The 22,287-nt window shown below is 38.3% G+C and overlaps 1 protein-coding gene and 2 pseudogenes across 1 annotated transcript; 1 reads left to right on the forward strand and 2 right to left on the reverse strand.

Moving 5' to 3' along the window:
* Positions 1-313: 313 nt before the first annotated feature.
* Positions 314-641, reverse strand: LOC112913805 (peptidyl-prolyl cis-trans isomerase FKBP1A pseudogene; annotated as a pseudogene).
* A 5,504-nt stretch (positions 642-6,145) lies between these two features.
* Positions 6,146-21,507, reverse strand: BTNL2 (butyrophilin like 2). Its single transcript, XM_025990652.2, has 7 exons — positions 21,238-21,507; positions 18,173-18,256; positions 15,695-16,042; positions 13,741-14,022; positions 12,360-12,380; positions 7,747-8,094; positions 6,146-6,501 (listed from the first exon to the last, which is right to left on the reverse strand). The coding sequence occupies exons 2-7, from the start codon at positions 18,249-18,251 to the stop codon at positions 6,212-6,214; spliced, it is 1,368 nt and encodes a 455-aa protein (XP_025846437.1). The 5' UTR covers positions 18,252-18,256; positions 21,238-21,507; the 3' UTR covers positions 6,146-6,211.
* Positions 16,238-17,020, forward strand: LOC112913655 (ATP synthase subunit g, mitochondrial pseudogene; annotated as a pseudogene).
* Positions 21,508-22,287: the final 780 nt, after the last annotated feature.

Genomic DNA, 22,287 nt, shown 5'->3' on the forward strand with positions numbered 1-22,287 from the left:
GTGCTGTTAATACCTTACCAGTACTTAAGTGGAAACCTAGATCCAAAAGATTGAAACTGAACCTTCACCCCAAAACAAAAACAAAATAATATGATAAACTTAAGGTTTTGGCATATAGTTTAGTGTCGACACATAGAAAGGAGAAAGGGAAAGAGCAAAGCTGAGTGTCAGAACACATTCAGTCAGTGTCATGTTTATACAAAGAGTGTAGTGGAAAGTCAGGAAAACCTCCACAGGATTCATGCATGTGTCTAGATGCACCAGATCCCTCCAGGCACAGTGAATGGGGAACTCAGGAAGGAGGCCATTCTTGTCATTCCAGTTTCAGAAGCTCTACGTCAAAGAGGAGAGTGGCATTTGGTGGGATGATGACTGGGTTCTTGGTGGCATCACACATAGATGTAGTCTAGGGATATAGTCAGTTTGGCTCTCTGACCCACACTCACGTGGGTAACCACTTCTTCCCAGCCTCAGATCACCTCCTGCTGCCTAACATAAACCTAAAGAGCTTGTTTCTGTTCTTGGAAGAATCAAATTTCTTTCCATCTTCAAGTATCCCCAGGTAATGCACCATGTAGGTCTGACTGTGCTTGGGGAAGGTGAGCCCAACTCTGGGGAAATGGTCTCACCTGCACTCCCATGGTGCCATGGTGGCAGACACTGATCAGGCATACTGACGATCAGGTGACCTGGAGGCGGCTCCTTGACTCTCAAATGTTGTTGTTGTTGTTAAGTAAGCTCTATGCCCACTGTGGGCCTGAAGTCAGGACTCAAAGATCAAGAGTCCCAGGCTTCTCCAACTGAGCCAGCCAGGTGCCCTTGCTCCTCCATTCATTTTAATGGGTTTTGCTCTTCTAAGCTTCGAGACTGGAGATCAAAAGCTAGAGGTGGGCAATGAAATAAATGTTAAGGTTGATGTTCCATTGGAATCATAGTTGTAGAAATACCAGGGATAACATCATCCATCATATCCTTATCTCTCAGGATGGGTAAATCAACAAGCAATGAAGGGTCTCCAAGTAGCCCACAGTTCCTCACAAAGTAGTGACCATGAACTCACCACTTGACTCCATTAATTAAATATTTACTGCTGGACTGCTCTGGCAATCCCATTCTGAGTAAGCTCTATAAGGGAATAATAAGACATTCAAAAAACAAAAAGAAAGACTTTACTAGAATAAAGAACTATATTAGAGCAGGAATTATGCCTTGCTATGCATTTGATCTCTACAGTCCAGCACAGTGTATTCCAAATATAAAATATTAAATAAATATCCTATTTATGAATCTACTCCTCTATTTCATAAATGTTTATTGATCAACTAATATATGTCACTCTTCTACTTTGTGATGATACACACACACACAAATATCACTGCCCTAATGGAACTTAATGTCTACTAACAATGGGGAAAAAGTTCTGCAGAGAGGTTAACAAATTTGGTCTCTGGTTTCCTCTAGTCCTTTCCTTTAAACTGAGCTGCATCCAATCTATACATCTTTTCTGAGAGTCGCCATGCTTTGCATGACTGCAACCAGCTCCCTACGCATTAGGAGTGACAGGGAGCTGGATCCTTGAGGGGCCAATCCAGTCACTCATCCATCAGGCATAGTGACTGCATCAGTGATTGGAGTGTCTTGATCAAGCTACCAACATTCTCCTTCCTCATGGTTTTTCTTTTTTTTTTTATGATTTTATTTATTTATTCATGAGAGACACCCAGAGAGGCAGAGACATAGGCAGAGGGACAAGCAGGTTCCTTGCAGGGAGCCTGATGTGGGACTCGATCCTGGGACCCCAGGATCACGCCCTGGGCCAAAGGCAGGCACCAAACCACTGAGCCACCCAGGCACTCCCCGCCAAGGTTTTTCTAATTGACATTGGAACTGAGAAATTAAATTAATCCCCTATTTGGTGAGCTAAAGAAAAACATATTTCTTAATACATAGTGAAAGGATTTTACTGATAAACACAATTTTTTTTGAGACCTTCCTAGGGAAAACCTATATATTTATATATTGGGCCTACACAAGCACATAAAACTAACATGCAAAAAGTTAGACTGATCATGAAGGAAGACAAAAAAGAGGGGAGGTAGTTAACCTTCAGATTTTATCAAATAAAACATTTTTAGTTCATTAAATCAAAATAGAATAACATTAAAAATATTTTAATAAAAAATATTTTAAGGCAAAGTCAACACATTTACTAATAAATTTGACTTCAAAAATATAAAGGACATATAAGGGTATATTAATGTACCAAAAGTGGTAAATCATTTGTCAAACTTCACAGAATGTACACACAAAAAGTGAACCTTAATATGGACCCTATACAGAGATTATAGTTGAAAATAATGCATCAGTATTGGTTCATCTGTTGGAATAAATGTACCATAACAAGGCAAGGTGTAAATAGGAAATTATGGGGAGAGAGAGAGAGGAGGGATATGGAAATGCTCTGGATTTTTCACTAAATTTTTCAATAAACCCAAAACAGCTCCTAAAAAATAAAAATTGTTAATTAAAAAAGGAATAAAGTACAGTACATGGTACAACATGGATGAACCTTAAAAATATTAAGTTAAAAGAAAAGCCAGACACAGAAAATCCATATATTTTATGTTCTATTTATATGAAATAACTGGTATAAGTAAATTCATAGAGACAAAAAATAGATTAATGGTTGCCAGGGTCAGGGGAGAAGAGAAAAATGGGTAGTGACTGCTTAATAGTTTGGAGTTTTCTTCTGGAGTAATATTCTGGAACTGGATGATGCTGATGGTTGCACACTATTGTGAAGGTATATATACCACTGAATTGTATACTTTAAAATGATGAGTTTTATGTTATATATATTTCACTACTGAAAAAATTTAAAACTAAGTCAAAGAAACGTAGGAGAATATAGTTTCAAACATAAACATATGAGTTTAAAAAATAGGGAAAAAATGCAGTGAACCAAAAGAGACACTACAGGGTGTGATAGATGAGTGATTTTCGAAGGACAGTAATGACTATCATGTTTACCTCCTAGAAAGCAGCAGTGTGATTAATAGGAATTCTTAATTCTCACTTCAGAAGATTTCAAGACTTTTCCAAGCCTTTCTTTTCCATATTCTTTCTTCTTCTACAGTTTCTCTTCTTTAATTCATTATGGCTTTAAAATATTTTTACTATGTGTTGTATTTATTGCTTATGCTTATTTATTTTATAATTATTAATTTTAATTGCGCACTTTTTTGCTCTAAAAATAAAATTGGCATCTTCATATACACAATACAAAATTTTCTCTTTTTTTCCAGTTTTATTGCAAAATAATTGACATATATCACTATATAAATTTAAGGGGTGCAGCATGATGGCTCAAGTTGCAAATATTGTGAATTGATTACCACAACAGATTTAGTTAACATCTATCATCTCATATAGATACAATGAAAAGAAATTAATTTTCTTCTTGGACTAGAATTTCTTTTTCCTTAAATTTTTTTTATTTAGGTCAACACACAATGTTACATTAGTTTCAGGTGTACAACATAGTAATTCGACAAGTCTAAACATTATATAGTGCTCACAAGTGTAGCTACCATCTGTCACCATACAACACTGTTATAGTATTATTGACTATATTCCCTAAGCTGTACCTTTTATTCTTGTGACTTATTCATTCCATAACTAGAAGCCTGTACATCCTGCTCCCCTTCACCCATTTTGCCCACACCCCTACTCCATCCCTTCTGGCTACCATCAATTTGTTCTCTGTATTTATAGTCTGATTCTGCTTTTTGTTTGTTTATTCGTTTGTTTTGCTTTTATAGTCCACATATAAATAAAATCATATGGTATTTGTCTTGGAATATAATTTCTAAAAAAAATTTCCACTCCAAGTCTCCACTTTCTGAAAAAGTCAGGCATAGGAATTCTACATTTCATATGATATTCAAGATTATATCTCAGTGATCAGATTTCCTCCTTCTATTCAGCTTTATTTTCTTTTACTCTTTTTTACCTGTATTTTTCACTTCCTCATACCCACTTGGAAAATTGTCAGCTTCATAAAGAAACCTATCAAACAGTCTAGGCCTAATTACATTTCCCATTGGATTTTCTAAGAGTCTTTGATCGTCATATATCAGGTTGTGATTAGTGGCAGCCTATCAGAGAGCTTGGGATAGGATATTTCTCTGAAGGGATCAGTCTCTAGATCAGATTTGAAGCCAGAGTAACATTAAAGCATCTTGATTTGATAGCTGGGTGATGGTGTGAGCCCGTTCAAGCAGCTGGTAAAAGAAGACTGGGTCTTGGAATACAAGCTTTGTTTCCAGAATCCAAAGTTATTTTTTTCCCTTGGAGATGTTGCAAAATCTCCTGGGTGTAGGAAAGTTGTCAGGAGAACCTACATTAAGGATCAAAAAATGAAGATGTATAGAGTTTAAGAAAAGAGAAGTGTAGACAGAACACTTGTTGGTCATGTTATAAAAGGAAAGGTGTCCAGAGACTAGTCAAGGAAGATTCTGACCCTTCTTAGAGCCATTTTTATGGAGAGGATGCATGGAGGAAAGGTAATGGCCCATTACTGGTTTCTATAACAACTCATTGTCTGAACACATTCTCATATGACACAGGTATGACTCCCTCCCTCCTTATATAGTCCTTGGCAATACATGAGACCCATACTGTCTTGTCCCCAACCTCTATTTCTCAGTACCATCTCCCTGACATGAACCCTTCTTGGCCTGGCACACTGAGCAAGCTGTCAAATCTCTGTAGGATGTATGGCTACATGAATGTTCATGGGTCACATGTTTGTATCCCTCAGAAAAGATCAGTCCTGAGTGAGTGGTATTTAGATACAATGTCATATTTGCTGTAGAGAAAGAAAATCCATTCTGATAATAACCAATGTGGGGAGTATTTTAAATATATTCCATGATACCAACATCCAAACAAGCAAACCAAAGTTATAGTGACATAAGAAATTTGAAGTGAAGGAACTTTATAGGGCACACAAAACAACCTATCACACATAGAAGTTCTTCTTCCACAGAGCAAGAATCCTCAATAAGCAAGTTACCATATTTTTAAAGATCTTTGTGAAATATTCATACCAACAGAATCTCAGTCGAGTCTCAACTCTCAGCCTTTAAAGAATGGATGGCTATGCTACTTTTTTCTTCTTCTCCCTTAACTAGGTAACTTGGAAATGTTAACTGAGGGATCAAATTATTGTCTTTTAATACTTTTGCTTCTATTATCACTGTAAATTCTGATATCATTCAGCACTGATATTCCTTGAATGTAAGCCATGGACTCTCATGTTTCATTAATTGTTGAATATTCACTGAATTCCTCTCCTATGTGACTGCTGAAAAGAGAAGTAAGGGAAAGTGCACAGCAAGGCTGCTCCTACAAAAGGTACTCCATACTTGACTATTTACCTAACTTACCTTTTTTACAGCTTTTTCTCCTGACCAGGCCCACAAGTGCAGCAAGAAGTAATACCAAAATAAGCACTATCTTCCATGAAAAATTCATCATGGGCTCTAAAATGGAAAACCCAGAATCCCATTAAGTCATGAAACTGGAAAAATTCCAAGATCATTCTTTTTATCTAAGCAGCTCCTGAGTTAGAGGGTGAGAAGTGGATCTCTCAAGAAGGAAGCTGATCTGTCCCTCCCTACTCTGCAAAAGCTGAGGAAAGACACAAGGTTTATGCTAGCTTTACCCTTTGCTCCTGTAAGAAATACACACACATATAAATACACACACATTTCTTTCCCTTCTCTTTTCCAATTATATCACCACCATCACTGGAATGACAAGAATAGCAAAAAGATAAAATTATTTAATCCACAAGCATGAAGATGGTATTAAGAAAAACAAGTTTCTAATCCTGAAGACAATTCACAATAAAGAAAAAAAACCCCAAAGTGATATTGGCTTCATATCAGAAAGAGAGTTTATCCTTACAGTGATGATAGAGTAAATTCTTAGAAGTTAGTGTATGTGTAACAATAAAACCTGAGGGCTTTAGTCAAGTCAAAGGAGGTCAGTAGGATCTCCAGGTGTCCTGATGATCAGTTTTGTAAGAGCAGATGGTTTTATCAGAGAGAAGAAAATAAAAATTTAAAAATAGTAGAGCAATAAAATAAGTAAGTTTGGGGTTGTCTTCATATATATTTCCAAAAGTTGAGAGAAACACATGGAATCACCAACCTGAGAGAGAAAAAGTTGCCATTTTCTCCTCATCAAGATGGGGGTTGCTAATGGTACAAGTTACATTCACAATAGAGCTATTCGTGACCAATAGAGATGTCTCCACATGGAATAGCCCATGGCTGCCTTCAGTCATAACCTCTGAAAATGCTGGTATTATCTTTCCTTCCATGTCCTTCCACTTTACATGGGGCTCTGGGAACCACCCTTCTGAACTGCATATCAACTCTATTTCTCCGTCCTTTTGTTCTTTTATGGTGATCTGCGGAGAAGAACCCAGACCTGCGGAGTGGAGATCAAGGAACAAAACCCAGAGTGTCTAATAAGAGGTTATATAGTCAGTAACTTCACTGAGAAGAAAGAGGGGGATTCAAAGGCTTGGTTGAGAGAGCAAAGCTTATAGGGGAATTAAACTCCACTTAGGGATGAGACTAGCTGGAGTTGTTTCTAAGTTTGTTATGTTCATTTATTTTTATTTTTATTTTTATTTTTTTGTGTGTTCCTAAAGTCATCCTCAGAGTCAGAGGAACAATAAATTTTTTTTTTAATTTTTATTATTTATGATAGTCACAGAGAGAGAGAGAGAGAGAGGCAGAGACATAGGCAGAGGGAGAAGCAGGCCCCATGCACCGGGAGCCTGATGTGGGATTCCATCCCGGGTCTCCAGGATCGCGCCCCGGGCCAAAGGCAAGCGCCAAACCACTGCGCCACCCAGGGATCCCGGAACAATACATTTTAAATCCAATCTTTTCTTTTCTGTATCTGAAAACAAAATAGCTTTGACCAAGACATGAATCACATGGATAGGATGAAAGAAAGTGAGTAAAAGAATATTCTCAAATATCCAGATTTTATAAATATGTGCATCCAGCGGCAAAAAATGATAGAGTCCATTTAACTTCTCAACATGTGCCCCTGTGGATATTTCATGAATATGTTTATGATTGAGATCCAAAATCAGTGGGAGAAACAAATCAATTATGCAAGATGTTGGCCTTATTTGCTAACCTTGAAAAGTCAACTCTTATTCACAAATATAAACAGGGGGGGATTATGATGCAGGGAGCAATTTTGTCTTTCTTCTTCCAACCTGCCAGTTCTGTTGATACTTATTATTTTTGCTTGTATGTGAATGCAGTCTAGTCTTCACATAATTATTCTTCCTAGTAACTATATACATTGTCCAGAATTTTTTTTTTCATTGTCCAGAATTTTAAGAACACCCTGTGAAATAATGAGTTCTGTGTAAAGTTCGGGAGTAAAATTCTCAAATTTCACTAATTGTATGGTCATTTTACAGAGATCTGGGGGGAGTGTACAAGTTCTACACCCAGAGAATTAATTAAATCTGGCCCAGTTAAGCCCACTAAGTACTGAACTTTAAGTATGTACTACAGTTTCTATGCATATAAATTTGACAAGCGAATGGACATTCCAAAAATTTCAAGTGCCAGGGGAAATTTCCAAGGACTAGCATGTTAAAGCAGTAGGAGCAGAGGTTGAATCCAAAATATCTGGAATCCTTACCTACTACCTTTAGATCGAAACTGGCCTCCTGATAGACACCATCTTTTTCAAAAAGGCACCGGTACTGCCCATCATCTGACACTGTAGCATTGTGTATCTGCAGAGTCAGTCTCCCCTCCTCAGCGGCATCATTCACCAACACTGTCCTTCCTCTATATTCTGACATCTGCTCTTCAGTCACGTGTTCCCCATCCACATACACATACACAGCAGGATAACGGTGTGATTGGATCCACCTCACCTCCATGCTTTGTGCATTAGTCTCAGGGGACAGATAACAGGTTAATTGTATGTCTTCTCCCACTCTGACAAGGATGGGCTGGGAAGGTCCAATCACTTTTAAGGAAGCTGTGAGATACAATAGACAAAACACAATAAAGACACAACATGGAGTAAATAGTGTCATCAGTAAGAACATCTCCAGTGGGGTTTAGACTCATGAGCATCCCGGGGAGCTGTGAGGCACCAGGTCATCCTGCAGAGAGAGGGAGGTTTCAGGGGAATCAGGATAGACCTTGTCCCTGAAAAAAGGAACTATTAATAGAACCCACACCTGCCTCTACCTATTTTATTCAGATTACAACCCAATAAAATAATTTTGCAGTTAATACTCCTAGAATAAAATTAACATTTTATCACTTCATATCTGTATGACCACCTTAAACTACTTCTCAATCTGTATATACCTCAATTTCTTAAACTGTGAAATAAATATATTACCATCAAAATCATAAGATTGTTCTGAGTTAAACAAAATAATCTATATAAAACTTTTGGGTGACTATACAGTGTGAGTGAAGGCATGCAGACCGTGAGACGTGAAGGCACAGAAACCAATCCCATTGTCTTGATAAAGAGAAGGGATGATGATGAGTTTCAGGTGAATTTTTAGTAATGAAATATGAAGAAACCTTCCCCTGGTTTGATTTTTATACCTTATAAGTCAGACCCAACTACCATATTTTAGTTCCCTGAAGTCCCACGTATGTGGGCTCTCAACATACACCAGGTTCAATGTGCTTAGATTATTTTGAGAAACATTGTAAGAGCAAGAACTGGGGATGTTGCCAAAATACAAAACACAAAACAATAATGAATACATAAAAAGTCTAATACTCCCATTGTGAAAATTGGAGATTTTCTCTGATGTCTTTCCTGGACCCCAAACTATGTTACGCTTCCAGTTCATCAGTCTCTGGCCATGCTAGTTTTTCTCTGTTCTAAATTGAGAGTCATCCTTCTCTATCAAATGATAAAAATGCTTTCACATAGGTTATGATAATTTCTAATAGGTATATGGGCATAAATTTGTATATTGTTACATGGGAGTAACCAAAGACAAAAGACAAAATGACCAAAGACAAAATGTAATTAGATAAAATCTGCTAGGTACTTCTTTAGAAAGAAAACTTACACAATCTTAATTTTCAGATTATTCCCTTCTATTCTAGCTAAAATTTGACTCCCAACTATTTCCAGCATTTTGTTTGCTTTATCTTTCAATTTTACATAAAACAATATCTCCATTGCAAATGTATCCATTAAAATCTGAAGATGAAAGTAGGATTCAGAAAAAATTCAACTAGGGATTAGTCTGCTGCTATTTCTCCTTCCATATATTTTACAGTAAATTACTTAGTAAAATAGACAATTTCCTAATCTCCATCACCCATATAAGTAGATGCATTATAGATATATGAAACTCCTGTTATTTCAGAATCCAAGTAGAAAATAAAGTTTAAGGTACAGGGAAAAAATCATGCAACTCAATCTGCTAAAAATTGATATTCTACTAGAATACAAGCTCCTTGAGATAAGCTCTGAATAATCTTCTTTAGATACTTTTATTCATAGCCTTCCACACAGTTTATGCTCACATTTATTGCTTTGTTTTATTTGGGGGGTATTATATGTATGTTACTGAAGTGCCCTGAATGTTACTGAAATATTCACTGAAAATTAAATCCTTTCTGGAGTGTGCAGTTTACTGAATAATATACCAATTCTTTGAAACCTGATAATATCATCATCATGTCATACAATCCTCTTTCAAACAGCATATTCAAATAAGATGGCTATCTCATTTCCTCAATATGCTATATTTTTATATTATATAATATTATATTAATTATATCATAACATATCATATCCAGAGTTTTAGAGCCTGACACTACATCAGAGATTAAGTTAAACATGGAGGTTCCTCAAGAAGTTAAAAATAGAACTATTCTATGACTCAGCAATTGCGCTACTGAGTATTTACTCCAAAGATATAGATGTAGTGAAACTCTGGAACATCTACACCCCAATGTTCATAGCAGTAATGTCCACAATGGCCTAACTGTGGAAGAAGCCATGATGCCCTTCGACAGATGAATGGATAAAGAAGATGTGATACACACACACACACACACACTATGGAATATTACACAGGCATCAGAAAGGATGAACACTTACCATTTGCTTTGATGTAGATGGAACTGGAGAATATAATGTTGAGTGAAATAAGTTAATTGGAGAAAGACAATTATCATATGGTTTCACTCACACATGTAATATAAGAAATAGTGAAAGGGACTATAAGGGAAAGGAGGGAAACTAAGTGGGGAAAAATTAGAAAGGAAGATGAACCATGAGAGACTCTTAACTCTGAGAAACAAACTGAGGTTTGCTGAAGGGGCAGTGGGTGGCAAGATGAGGTAGCTAGGTGATGGGCATGAAGGAGGGCACATGATGAGATGAGCACTGGGTGTTATATTTTGGCAAACTGAATTTAAATTAAGAAAATAAAAAAAATTAAAAAATAATTAATGTTAGAAAAAGAAATAATCTCTGAAAAGCATTTAGCATCACACCAGACATATAATTAATATTTTTAAATTAGTCATTATTTTTATAATAAGATTACTTGATAGAGATGAGTGGGGGATGGGATAGGTGAGTGATAGTTATGTAGGAAGGCATTTTTTGTGATGAGCACTGGGTGTTGGATATAAGTGATGAATCACTGAATTCTACTCCAGAAATCAATATTGCACTGTATGTTAACTAACTAAAATTTAAATTTAAAAAGAGATTATTTGCCATAATGGGACTTCTACAGCAAGCTTAGTCTGCCAGCAGCCACCTGCAGTGGGACCTTATGTTTGAGTTCTAATTCATGGATTAACACAGTGGTATCTGTGAAGCTCCTGGTGTCCTCAATCAACAGCCCTCAAAGCTCCTGAGGGTGCAGCCCTGTATCCCCCACCCAACAGGGAGCCAGGGGGAGCTCCATATTTTCATCGTGCTTTACTGTGGTCCCAGAAGGTCAGCACAACTAGGAACAACACATCAGATTGTACTTAGCATGCTGGGTCTCCGATGGACCTGTCAAATTGGTTCAAATAACTCAGAGTGACTCTTCACCTAAAGTCTTCCTGAGGGACAGAGCCATGTGTCCACTTGCCCCAAACACTGGCTCGACATTCTGGTCTGTAACTAATAAGTTCTTCTGGTCAAGGTTTCTGTCTTATTATAAGCAGATGCTGCCCAGGCAACAGGGGATCTGACTTGGAAGGTACAGCTTACTGGGGTGCAGCTGTCCATGGATTGTGGAATTACCTTTGACCCTCCTGAGGCCCTTCTCTAAATTTATCTTTATGGCCTAAAGGGGTCGAAAGTGTCACACTAGAACTCTGGCAGAGATTGGGATGTGTTTGCCACCCTGATTTTCCTCAAAACTTCCTACTTGGGCTGAAGAGTATGCTCAAGCTCACCTAATGTGCACATAGGTATATGCGCACACACACATTTCTGTAACCAGTGAGTGAAGGGAGAGCAGGAGATTAGTGGAAAACAAGTGATACAAGGTCATATGTATCTGAGCAGGAAACAGGCTGGTTATCATGGGCTGGGAGAAGAGGTCACAGAAAGGAGGAAGTGGTAAGGAGGCAAAGGAGAAACTGAAAGAGGCTCAAATATCAGTTGGTTACTTTTTAAACCACTTATCTTTACCTTAGGTACAGTAAAGTAATACTGTAGTCCAACTGTTAAGTAAAGAAAGAAAAAGAAAAACAGGAAAATGATTGATTGCCTCAGGCAGTGTTCCAGGCTACATCTGGGAAAGTTATGGCTCCCTCCCAGTAGTGATGAGGTTTGGATCCACTGGGGTGTGCAGAAACCACAGCAGGGCCAGAGGGTTGAGGTGACAGGTGGGGAACTCTAGTTACCATGATGACACTGCCTTTACACTAGAAAGATTTTAAAAGGGCTCCCAGAGTCCCACAGTCCATCCTATACCATCCCTTACACACACAGGTAGCACCCTTTCCTCCAGCCAAATAGAGCAATGATTATGTCTGTGCCTTTTATAGGTGTCCATCTGAGGCTTACTGGGGTCCCCGTGAACACTTAGTCATGAAGTGCAAAGGTACCTGAGGGAGCCTGTGGAGGGCTGTGTTTTGTCAGTCCCCTCTGATACTAACTGAACTTGACTTGGTAAAGTCATGCCTCAGTTTCTCTTCTGGATCATGAGTTGTCATGGTAGCTCCCACTGGCTTTGTCTGAGGTTATTGCTTCCCTTTGGGGCAAGCAGGGTCTCCTCTATACTAGCACATCCAATATCTACTTACCTAGCTCATTCTGGAATTTCTCTGGAAAAAAAACAAGAATAATATATTAAGGAATTTGATCTAAGGGAAAGGAGAGAAAATATTTAAAAAGAAAAAAGTTCTAAATTTTATTGAAAAGCTCAATTCATAAAATGTTTTTTTAAGATTTTATTTATTTATTCATGAGAGACACAGAGGCAGAGACATAGGCAGAGGGAGAAGCAGGCTTCCTGCAGGAAGCCTGATACAAGAATCAATCCCAGGACCCCAGGATCATGACCTGAGCCAACAGCAGAGGCTCAATCACTGAGCCACCCAGGTGCCCCCGTAAAGAAGAAATTAAACACAGAAAAATATTCCTTCCCATGGATCACCTAGTGATCCAGCTGTTTTTCCTTTTATTTCCAATAAAAGCCTCTCGGTTCTATTACCCCACCATAGTTTATTTCTGCTGATATTTAACATATTGATATTTAATATCTTGTCAAACTGATACATATTCTTATAAGTGCATAAAAGCTATAAAAATATATGGACATAGATAATTATCACTTATAATTCCAAATTGAGAGACAAAACATATATAAAGCATTTATATAATATATATTCAGCTGCTTTTAACATTCACATGTGATGTTTTCTTTAAGTTATTTAGTATATCCATTTATATAAGTAAGAATAACTAAATCTCTATATCTAAATATAGAAGATATACCAAAAGTCTTAGTGCAGTTTTAAGTTATTTTTTTTTTCAGTTTTAAGTTATTTAAAGCCATTATTCCTTATGTGATTGGAAATGTTTATAGATAGATACATAGGTGGGTAGATAGGTAATAGATAGATGTAATCTTTATATAAATAGTCCGTCATGAGGATTTTTTCAACCATTAAAATCATTTGAAAACAGCATGTTTCATCAATGCTATAATTTATAGTCACATAAGATACTTAACACTCCACTGTTGTATTGTGTCTTTTTAACTGTTGTTTTATTGCTATTTATAAATGAGGCTATAAGTAAGATACTATTATTTAATAGCTGTCTCCATCTCTGATTATCTTCACATGACAGGTTCTTAAAAGTAATTGGCACAATGTGGTACAGGAAAGCATTTTAATTGAAAGAATATAGTTTTATTCTCTATCATGTAATGTATATTTGTGAGTAAAGAAAATTAATTCAGAAAGAAGAAAAGGTGGAATTTGAAAATAACTAAACAAATTAACAATCACTATTTAATAAAAATATAGTATATATTTCCAGTCATAGTTTATACTTTTTAATACATATTACTAAATTTTAGATATTTTCCTTGATAAAAAAATATTAGGTGCTATGGAACTGTCCTTTGAGACTTTCCTGCTAATCTGAATACACTGGTCCTAGAGACAGAGCTCTGACCTGGAATGGAGATGACTGAGCTCTTCTTCTCATTGAGGATGGGGTTGTGGATGAGACAGGACACATTCTCCACAGAGTCATTCCTGACCACCAGAGTGGCTTCCACATAGAACAGGCCATTTTCATATTGGATTAAATGCTCAGAAGCAGCCAGCAACTTCTCTCCTGTGATATCTTCCCAATAAACCTGAGGTTCTGGGAACCAGCCTTTTGCAGTGCACACAAGTTGGATTCTACTTTCAACAGGTGCCTCCATGTGGATGTAAGGGGCAGACCCCAGACCTGTATAGGAAAGACACAGCCCTGAGGCCTGGAGACCATGGAAGCACAAATCACAGAAACCAAGATCCCAGTGAAATCGCCCATAGGGAGAGGGTAGGAGTTCATGGGTCCAGGGAACAAGTCATCCAAAGGTCTTCTTCCCATTCCAATTGGATTTCATATACACTTTGCTTGTTCCCCATTCTGGATCTTTAAACTTTAGCATATGAGCAGTATTTTTCTTCAGATCCAGACAGGAAGAGAATAAGAGAAAGGGACATAATGACATTTTGCTTATGTCACTAGAACTGCCAGCAAAGATGTGTTATAAATTTATTCATTGAACTTTCCCATGCTACAAACTCTCTCTGGCATTTTAGATGATATCTTGACTCTGATTAATTAGAATGTTTACTATAAAGCTAGAAATCATCTCAATGGGGTGAGATGATTTAGGGGGATTACTAAAAGGGGATTACTCTTCACTTTTTTCTGTTGGTGGTTGTGATCTTAGGGAGCAAGCAGATAACCTGGGCATGTAGAATGAGATGCCCTTGAGGAGCCTTGGTTTCTAAATATTCCTTACAATCAATGGGAAAATGTTCTTGAGAAATCCTAGTTTCATGAAATTCTTTCCTTATTCAAAATCGCTCTCAAACCCAAACAAAGGGACTATATTTCCCATAGATGATAACTCTCTCTATCACTTGCTGAGGGAAAGAGACTCACTCCCTTCATCTACAGCCTTAGAAAATGTGTGGTTTATTTTCAAAGGTTCCTGATAGTGAACAGCTGCTTTCCTCTCTCCACACCTCAGAAATACATAGATTCTTCCATCCATCTTCAATCACCTAGAACATAACAATAATAATCATGGGTGTTAAGAAAAAATGGTGTTAGGGAGCAGCCTTAGTCTGAGTCAGAGATGGTAATATCTCTAGAGAACTATTTCCCTGAGAAGATAAATAGATTTGCCTGTTTTTCTCTTTAGCATGTGGGGGAATTATTCTTGCCAGGGAACCATATGATTATTTACTTTTCAGATACGTGTTTTTCCCCTAGGACAAATAGTTTTGTAAGTCATCCCCTTTTTCTTAACTGTTTCCCACTTTGCTAATACAAAAACATCAGACGAAAGCCTGTCATTCACAGTGGGGATGTCCAATTGCATCTCAATAAAAACATAAAGTTCTTAACCTCTTTGTTCCCAGCATTAGCTTTCTAACTGGGAGCATTCCACAAAGAAAGACAATTTTCCCATTTAGTTACTGCATATTGGAGGGTGGGTAGATAACAATGCATTCCATTGAGATATGGTTGCTGGGCAGTTAGCTGGACTCACTCACTCTGTGATTGACCTGCCCTAACACACCAGCCTGATACAGCACAAATTTGTGCCTCAGTAAAATTGCTAATGACCAGATGTCATGGATTGCAATTAGTGGTCAAGAATAGTCAGAATAGTCAATACTGTGTAAGTAAAATTCGAGAAGATTGTTTATAAGTGAGCTTGCTTTGAAGACTTCAGAATCACTTGCCTTCAAAGGAATCAGGACAGAGGACTGGTCATTAGGAATTACCTGGAGGATTGAAAGGGAATTTTTCAACGTATTTCTCAGTTCATTACCATAAGCTTACCACAAAGTAATATACTTCTCCCTCCAAGACTCTATGTCTTTTCCAAGATATTCACCTGTAACTTTAAGCAGCAAGCTTGTTTCTTGACAATAGTTATTCTCTTGGATACAGCACCAGTATTCCCCATTATCAGATGGCTGGATATTCTTTATCTTCAGAGTCACTTTTCCCTCAAGAATGCCATCCTTTATCACCTCTATCCGGCCTCTGTACTCCTCCATCTGCATCTCGGTCACATCAGCTCCTTCCCAGTGTGCAAACACAGGTGTGCTGGGCTCTGAGCGGTACCAGGTCACCTTCATGTGCATTGCGGTCCTCTTGGGGAGGAGCTGACAGGTTAGTAGGGCATCTTCCCCAATCCTGGCCAGGATAGGATGTGTAGGACCAATCACTCTCCAGTTTTCTACAAAACAGAGTGAAAAAGAGGTACCAGAAAATGCCAATTGGAAGATTAATATGCTTGCTTTGGGATGTCCAATCTATCAAAATGGAGGCATCTGGAGGAGGGAGGACTTTATTTTCAGTGATTTAGAGAAATCTAGCACAATGCTTTGCACATTTGGCTGTTAAAAACACAATTTTGTGTACTTAAAATAGCATGCAGTTCAAAAATTTGAGTGTTAGTGCTAAATCTGTCACCAGCTGTGTGATTTGGGGGGACAAACCCATTATTTTCAGTGAGGTCTGAGATTTGGAATCTCAATTTCTTCATCTTTAAGGTACCAAAGCCACCATCTCTGGGTTGTTTTTATTTTCAAAGAAGTTAATGTTTAAATTGATTTTTTTACATTGAGAACTTTGTTCGTGTTTTATATTTTATAGTAATTTATTTTATAATTAATGATTTCACTTTATATTGTTAGTGACTGATTTCATAATCATTTTTCCTAAAATAAATTTGTTCGATTTTTCAGCTTTTCAGGAGTAAAGTTCTAGTTAAGAAACTGGGATTATTTTTTAACTTGAAAAGATTTTTGGGTCCGGGGCGACAGAACTTCCATCCTGGAATCATGGCCCAGTTCATCCCGTAACCTCGCTGAGAAGGCTCCGGTGCTGGTGAATGCTGCTGTGACTTACTGGAAGCCTCGATTGGCCACATTTTGGCACTATGCCAGGGTTGAGCTGGTTCCTCTAACCCCTGCTGAGATCCCTACAGCTATTCAGAGCTTGAAAAAAATAGTCAAGAGTGCTCAAACTGGTAGCTTCAAACAGCTCACAGTTAAGGAAGCTCTGCTGAATGGTTTGGTGGCCACCGACGTGTGGATGTGGTTTTATGTCAGTGAGATCATGGGCAGGTGTGGCATCATTGGCTATAATGTTTGAAGACCAATCTTTAACATCTCTTTCTATGTGGCTTATTATTTGAGTGTTCTTGGACCATGTGTGATCAGACTGGTATTTGAATAAAATAAGGTATAAAAACAAAAAAGATTTTTGGTCTGGAGTAGGCAAGACTCCAGTTACTGGAGCTTTATATGTACAATGCTGTTTTTGCGAAGCTTTTTTTTGTGATGGATTAAAGACAGCAGTTTGTCTAGAGAATCTGTGCCTTTTAATAAAATTTTGAGTCATGTTTGACCTTTTTGTCATTATCTGCAAATCGAAAGGATATTTAATAATCCAGGTGTTATGATGTTTAATAATCTCATAAGTCATAATATTATATTCTTTCTCTTCCTAAAATGCTCCAGGGCCACTTGCACTTGCTCTGCCACACCCAATCATCCCAAGAAGGAACTTCAACTTGCTCCCTTGCTGATCAATATCAAACTGATGTTGGTCAACAGCTCAGTATAGAACTTACGGGAGGCCCGCTTGCATTCTTCATTTATGGAATCTAAATATGAAGCTAAATCTGAAGCTAATCCATCTGATTAACTTCTTTTACAGGTTAGGAAATTGATTTATACAGAGGGCAGGACAGCCTCATGCAACATCACAAAGCTTCTGGCAGCCCTCAGTCTGGAGCCTGCGCTTCTGGTCCCCTGTCCACTGTTTTTTCCACTTCTGCTTTGCTGTACTTTTCTGGGGACTCTGATATTTCCCTCTGACACTGAATTTTCATAATCTTTTTATAAGGTACAATTCAGCCAGTGAGATTTCCAAGAAATGGAAATTTCTAATTTCTTGTTTCCAAGTATTTTTATGCTGCTTAATTGATGGTAAGAAGCAGCCATTTTTCTTGTTCCCAAAGTGCTGTCCTGCATGGACACAGAAAAATACATGAGCAACTTAATGTGTTCTAAATACTACTTCATGTGCAGCCTCATTTAATTCTAAAGCCTGTCCTAGCCTATAAGACATAGGTATGTTGTTATTCTTATTGCAAAGATGAGGAAACTAAGGCAGAAGGCACTCAAGTAACTTTTCAAAGGTAACACAGCTGGAAGTTGAGGACCCTCTGGAACACAGATGCTTTGGTTCTTGGACACTCAGTCCAATATTGTCCTATCCCTTTTGATCTGGAACTCTGCATGTGGACTGTATTGCTGGGGCATCGGGGTATACAGTAAAGAGAAGACCGGCATTCTACCTGGCTGTCTCATGGTGAGCAGTACAAGGAAGAAAGAGGCAACTGCACCTGACAGACTGTATCCTGGAAAATCCACCATTCTCCCTGCAACAAACACAAGAGAAAAATATGAGTACACCCAAATGAGGCTATAATGGAGCAAGCTCACTTTGTGGTTTTCAACAGCTACATAACCACAACGAGGAATCAACAACATCAGCACCTCCACAGTCAAACAAGGAATGGATTTGGCTCAATTTCTCTATGGTTACGGATCATTTCTGACTGTTTACTTAGTAAGAGTTGTGAAGTAGTGAAGTACACTAAGTACTTACTTAGTGTGTTGTACTTTGAACTATTTTTTAGGCCTGAGGGAAGATTTCTGATTGAAATGAAAAGCCCTCCTGAGTTAAAGCGACAACAATATTTATTTGTTTTTAAAAACTTTCTAAGGTCCATTTATTCTGAGCAGGCAGAAATTATAGGGTAGGATTCAGATATTTTTTTCTTGCCCTCCTCCCAGCCCCTCCTGCAAAGTTCTTCATCACTACCCTCTCCTAGATGTACAGGAAAGAGCAAGAAGGCTCTGCATCCTCACTCTTCCGCCAGGAAGCCATCACTAGTGCCTTGGGAGAGGCCAAGGTCTGGGGTTCACCTTGGAAAGGGAAAGAAAGAGTGATGGAAATGGTACTACAGTAAGATACCTCCAAGGAGACCACCCTCAATGGCCTTTCAGTGTCGTCTTGAAACACCTAGGAATGAGTAAAAGAAATAGCCCAACTGCAGAGATTGGCAAACCCAACATGTTCATTATATCAGCATTATAAAAATATTTCCACACAGCTAAAAAGTTTTAAGACTACCAGGACAGAAATCACATGCCAGCTTTAATTTCGAAAACTGAGAAATGCAGAGTGAAAGAAGCCTAAGACTCAATCCATCTGAGTGTCCAGGATCTTACTGTCTCTCACCAACTAGAAGGACTTGTTGAGGAGCAACGATAAGCTGATGATTGTTTCTCTTTCCCCAGAAGCTAATGCCAGTAAGATTCCAGAGGGCAGGGGAAAAGCAACAGTCACTGAAATAGAGAGTATAAACCAAGTGATTCAGGAGATTATTTATAACTGTTTTTAAAATGAATGTTTTCATCTAAAATAGCTCTAGGGAAACTGATACAAGCCCAGTCACAACACCTAGATCTCAAAGGCCGTTCAAATATCAATATGAGGGCATCCCAGCTGGTGCAGCGGTTTAGCGCCACCTGCAGCCCGGGGTGTGATCGTGGGGACCCAGGATCGAGTACCATGTTGGGCTCCCTGCATGGAGCTGCTTCTCCCTCTGCCTGTGTCTCTGCCTCTCTCTCTCTCTCTCTCTCTCTCTGTGTGTGTGTCTCTATGAATAAATAAATAAAATCTTTAAAACCCCCCACAAATATCAATATGAAAATAGGACTGAGCGTTAGGAGACAGCATAGACAGCCTGTAGCTCACCACTGGATACATATCAGTCACTTCCCCTCCGAATGAAGGGGATTGACAATGCCTCCTCTTGTGAAAAGCAGAAACCTTTCATTCCACCAGGTAAGAGCAAATAAAGCCTGCAAAGTGCATCCCAAGCACCACTACTCAGTCGTGTGAACTAAGAAGGACGCACATTTGCTACAAACTGGTTTATAGATAAATGTGTTCCTTTAGGTCTTTCATGTTAAAGCAGGGGGAAACCTACAAATGTAACTTGGAAAAAAATTGCTCAAATTAACAAAACATTTGAAGAAAGTTGTGAAAGTGCATCTTAACCTTCATTCGTGCTCAGAGACAAATTCATGAGCAAGCATAAACGGGGGGAATAACTGCCTTCGACTAGGGTTCTGAATGGGAAAATTGATAGTCTTGCCCTTGGAGGATCTTTAGCAATTTCTGCAGAAGTTTTTGGTGGTCATAACTGGGGTAAGAGGGCATTCAGTGTGCTGCTAAATATCCTACAATTCACAGAAAAGCCCTTAGATCAAAGAATTATCCAGCCCAAAGTGTCAATAATGCCAAGGAATAACACAGATCATAAATAACATAGATCATAAATCTATGATGAAAACTTTTGGCAGATCTTTTGTAAATAAACAACTGGACTTATATTGCAAACTTTAAATTAAAACATTTTCATTACAAGGCTTTTGACATTTCTATTTTACCATTTGAACATAGGCTGAGAATCAGAATATGGTAAAGTTGGGTATTGTCAAGAAATGTGATCTAATATGTATATATATCATCGAATGTTCAAAAACCCATGTTTCATTTAATTTTCTGGATAAAGTCTAATATTAAGATGGAATGGTGAGTGATAAGCGGTAGCGTGTGTTGAGGTGAATAACAATTCTGAATTCCAAGGTCACTGTCACAATTACTACCAAATAAACTTACAAATTACTATATGTCATGGGTCATTAGAGGTGGGTTCTTTTTCCAGTAAAAAACCTCAAATGTTAAATACTCAAAATGCCAAGTGACCACAGTAATAACCTGGTGAGAATAAATTTATTAAGTTCACAAAGTTTGAAGTTTATGTATCTGTATTAATTTTAAAAATAGATATAATTGATTATATGTTAACACATTTTTATAGAGAGAAAGCAAAGTAAAATAAGAATTCTGGAAGACAGGTGACTTTGTGTTTACTTCTGTGACCTGAGAATCTCCTTTTATTTTCTTGAAACTCTCCTTTCCCTCCTCTCATCCCTAACATTTTCTCAGCTGTATCATCACCACATGACACACAAGCGAGGCCCAGAGACACAAGCACAACAACGTGCATGACAAATGAATAACATGAGCCTACTTTTCTGAGTTGTAATCTAGTGCCCTCACCCCTCCCACTGCACAGCAATACTATAAGGATCACATAAGCTATGGCAGACTTTGAAAAACATGGAGTGGGGTACAAGTATCTGATGAAAGTTGGAAGGTATAATGGCAAGTAGTAGAGTTTCCTGTGGGTGCCAACTGTCCACATGCTCCACTTCCTCATCTTAGTCGACTTCCCCAATTTCCCATGGTCATCAGCTGCCAGGGACTCATCAAGCCACTCACGTGTCTCTTCTCTCCTTCAGGATAAAACCAGAGGCTGCTGGGTCTTCTCAGTGGGTCTCAGGTGTACCCTTCATCCATGCAGAAGGTGTCCAAAAGCAGGTCAGGGTCCTGAGGGTGCTGACTGGCGTGAGAACTGAGAGACAGCCAGATGGTGTGGAGGTAGCTCCCGGTGACCCCTGGCTTTGGGTGAAGGGAGACTGTGCTGTGTCACCTAAACTAGCACAAACCTAGTCCTGGAGGCCCACCCTGAACATGAGATTCCAAAAAGAATAGTGTGTTCACCTCCTACTGACTGTAATCCTCAGAAAAGTGAAACTCCGACAAGTGGACTTTGACTGGGTTTCGTTATGAGTTCTTCAGGCTTGCAGATGAAATTGTGACATTAGCACTCCTCATCAGGCCCAGAAAGCCAGGGCACTAACACTGGGCCCAGTTTGACAACTAGTATGTGCCATCTCCAACTGGCCCTCACACAGCACCTAGTAGTGGTGGTCTGTCCTCAACCTTTTCTCCACCTCCCACACATCAAGGGTCCCCCCACCTACTGTCGAGTTTGCTTCTGAATGCAGTTTGCTAGGGATTAGAGTTAAAAGCAAGACTGAAAAGCAAATGCCCCATCTCTGCTTTTACTGGTGAGAAAACAGGCTAAAGAAAGGAATTACCCTCCCCAACATCATGGCACCCAGCTAAGGTCTCATATGTGCAAGTTTATTGCTCTTTTTATCTTGATTCTCTATCCCTCTTTGCTGAGTCAGATATTGACTCTGAGATACTAAGAAAACTTAATAAGCTTATCAACCAGATGTTTGGGCACAAAAATAATAATGATTAAAATTACAGGCACTTTTTTTTTTGGCATGTGTTTTTGTTTAGGTTAGATTTTCCCTTAAATTTCCCTTAAGTCAATTTTCTTGAATCAGAGTGCAAGTCTCCCTGGGTTCCGCAGAGATGTTCTCAGGGATTCAAGAGTTCTCCAGAATAATTTAAAATTTAACGTTAGATGTTCATTTCAATATAGAATATAAGCATTTGTGATATTATGATGTGATA

The sequence above is a fragment of the Vulpes vulpes genome, chromosome 1 (genome assembly GCF_048418805.1).
Source record: "Vulpes vulpes isolate BD-2025 chromosome 1, VulVul3, whole genome shotgun sequence".
In the NCBI taxonomy this organism is placed as follows: Eukaryota; Metazoa; Chordata; class Mammalia; order Carnivora; family Canidae; genus Vulpes; species Vulpes vulpes.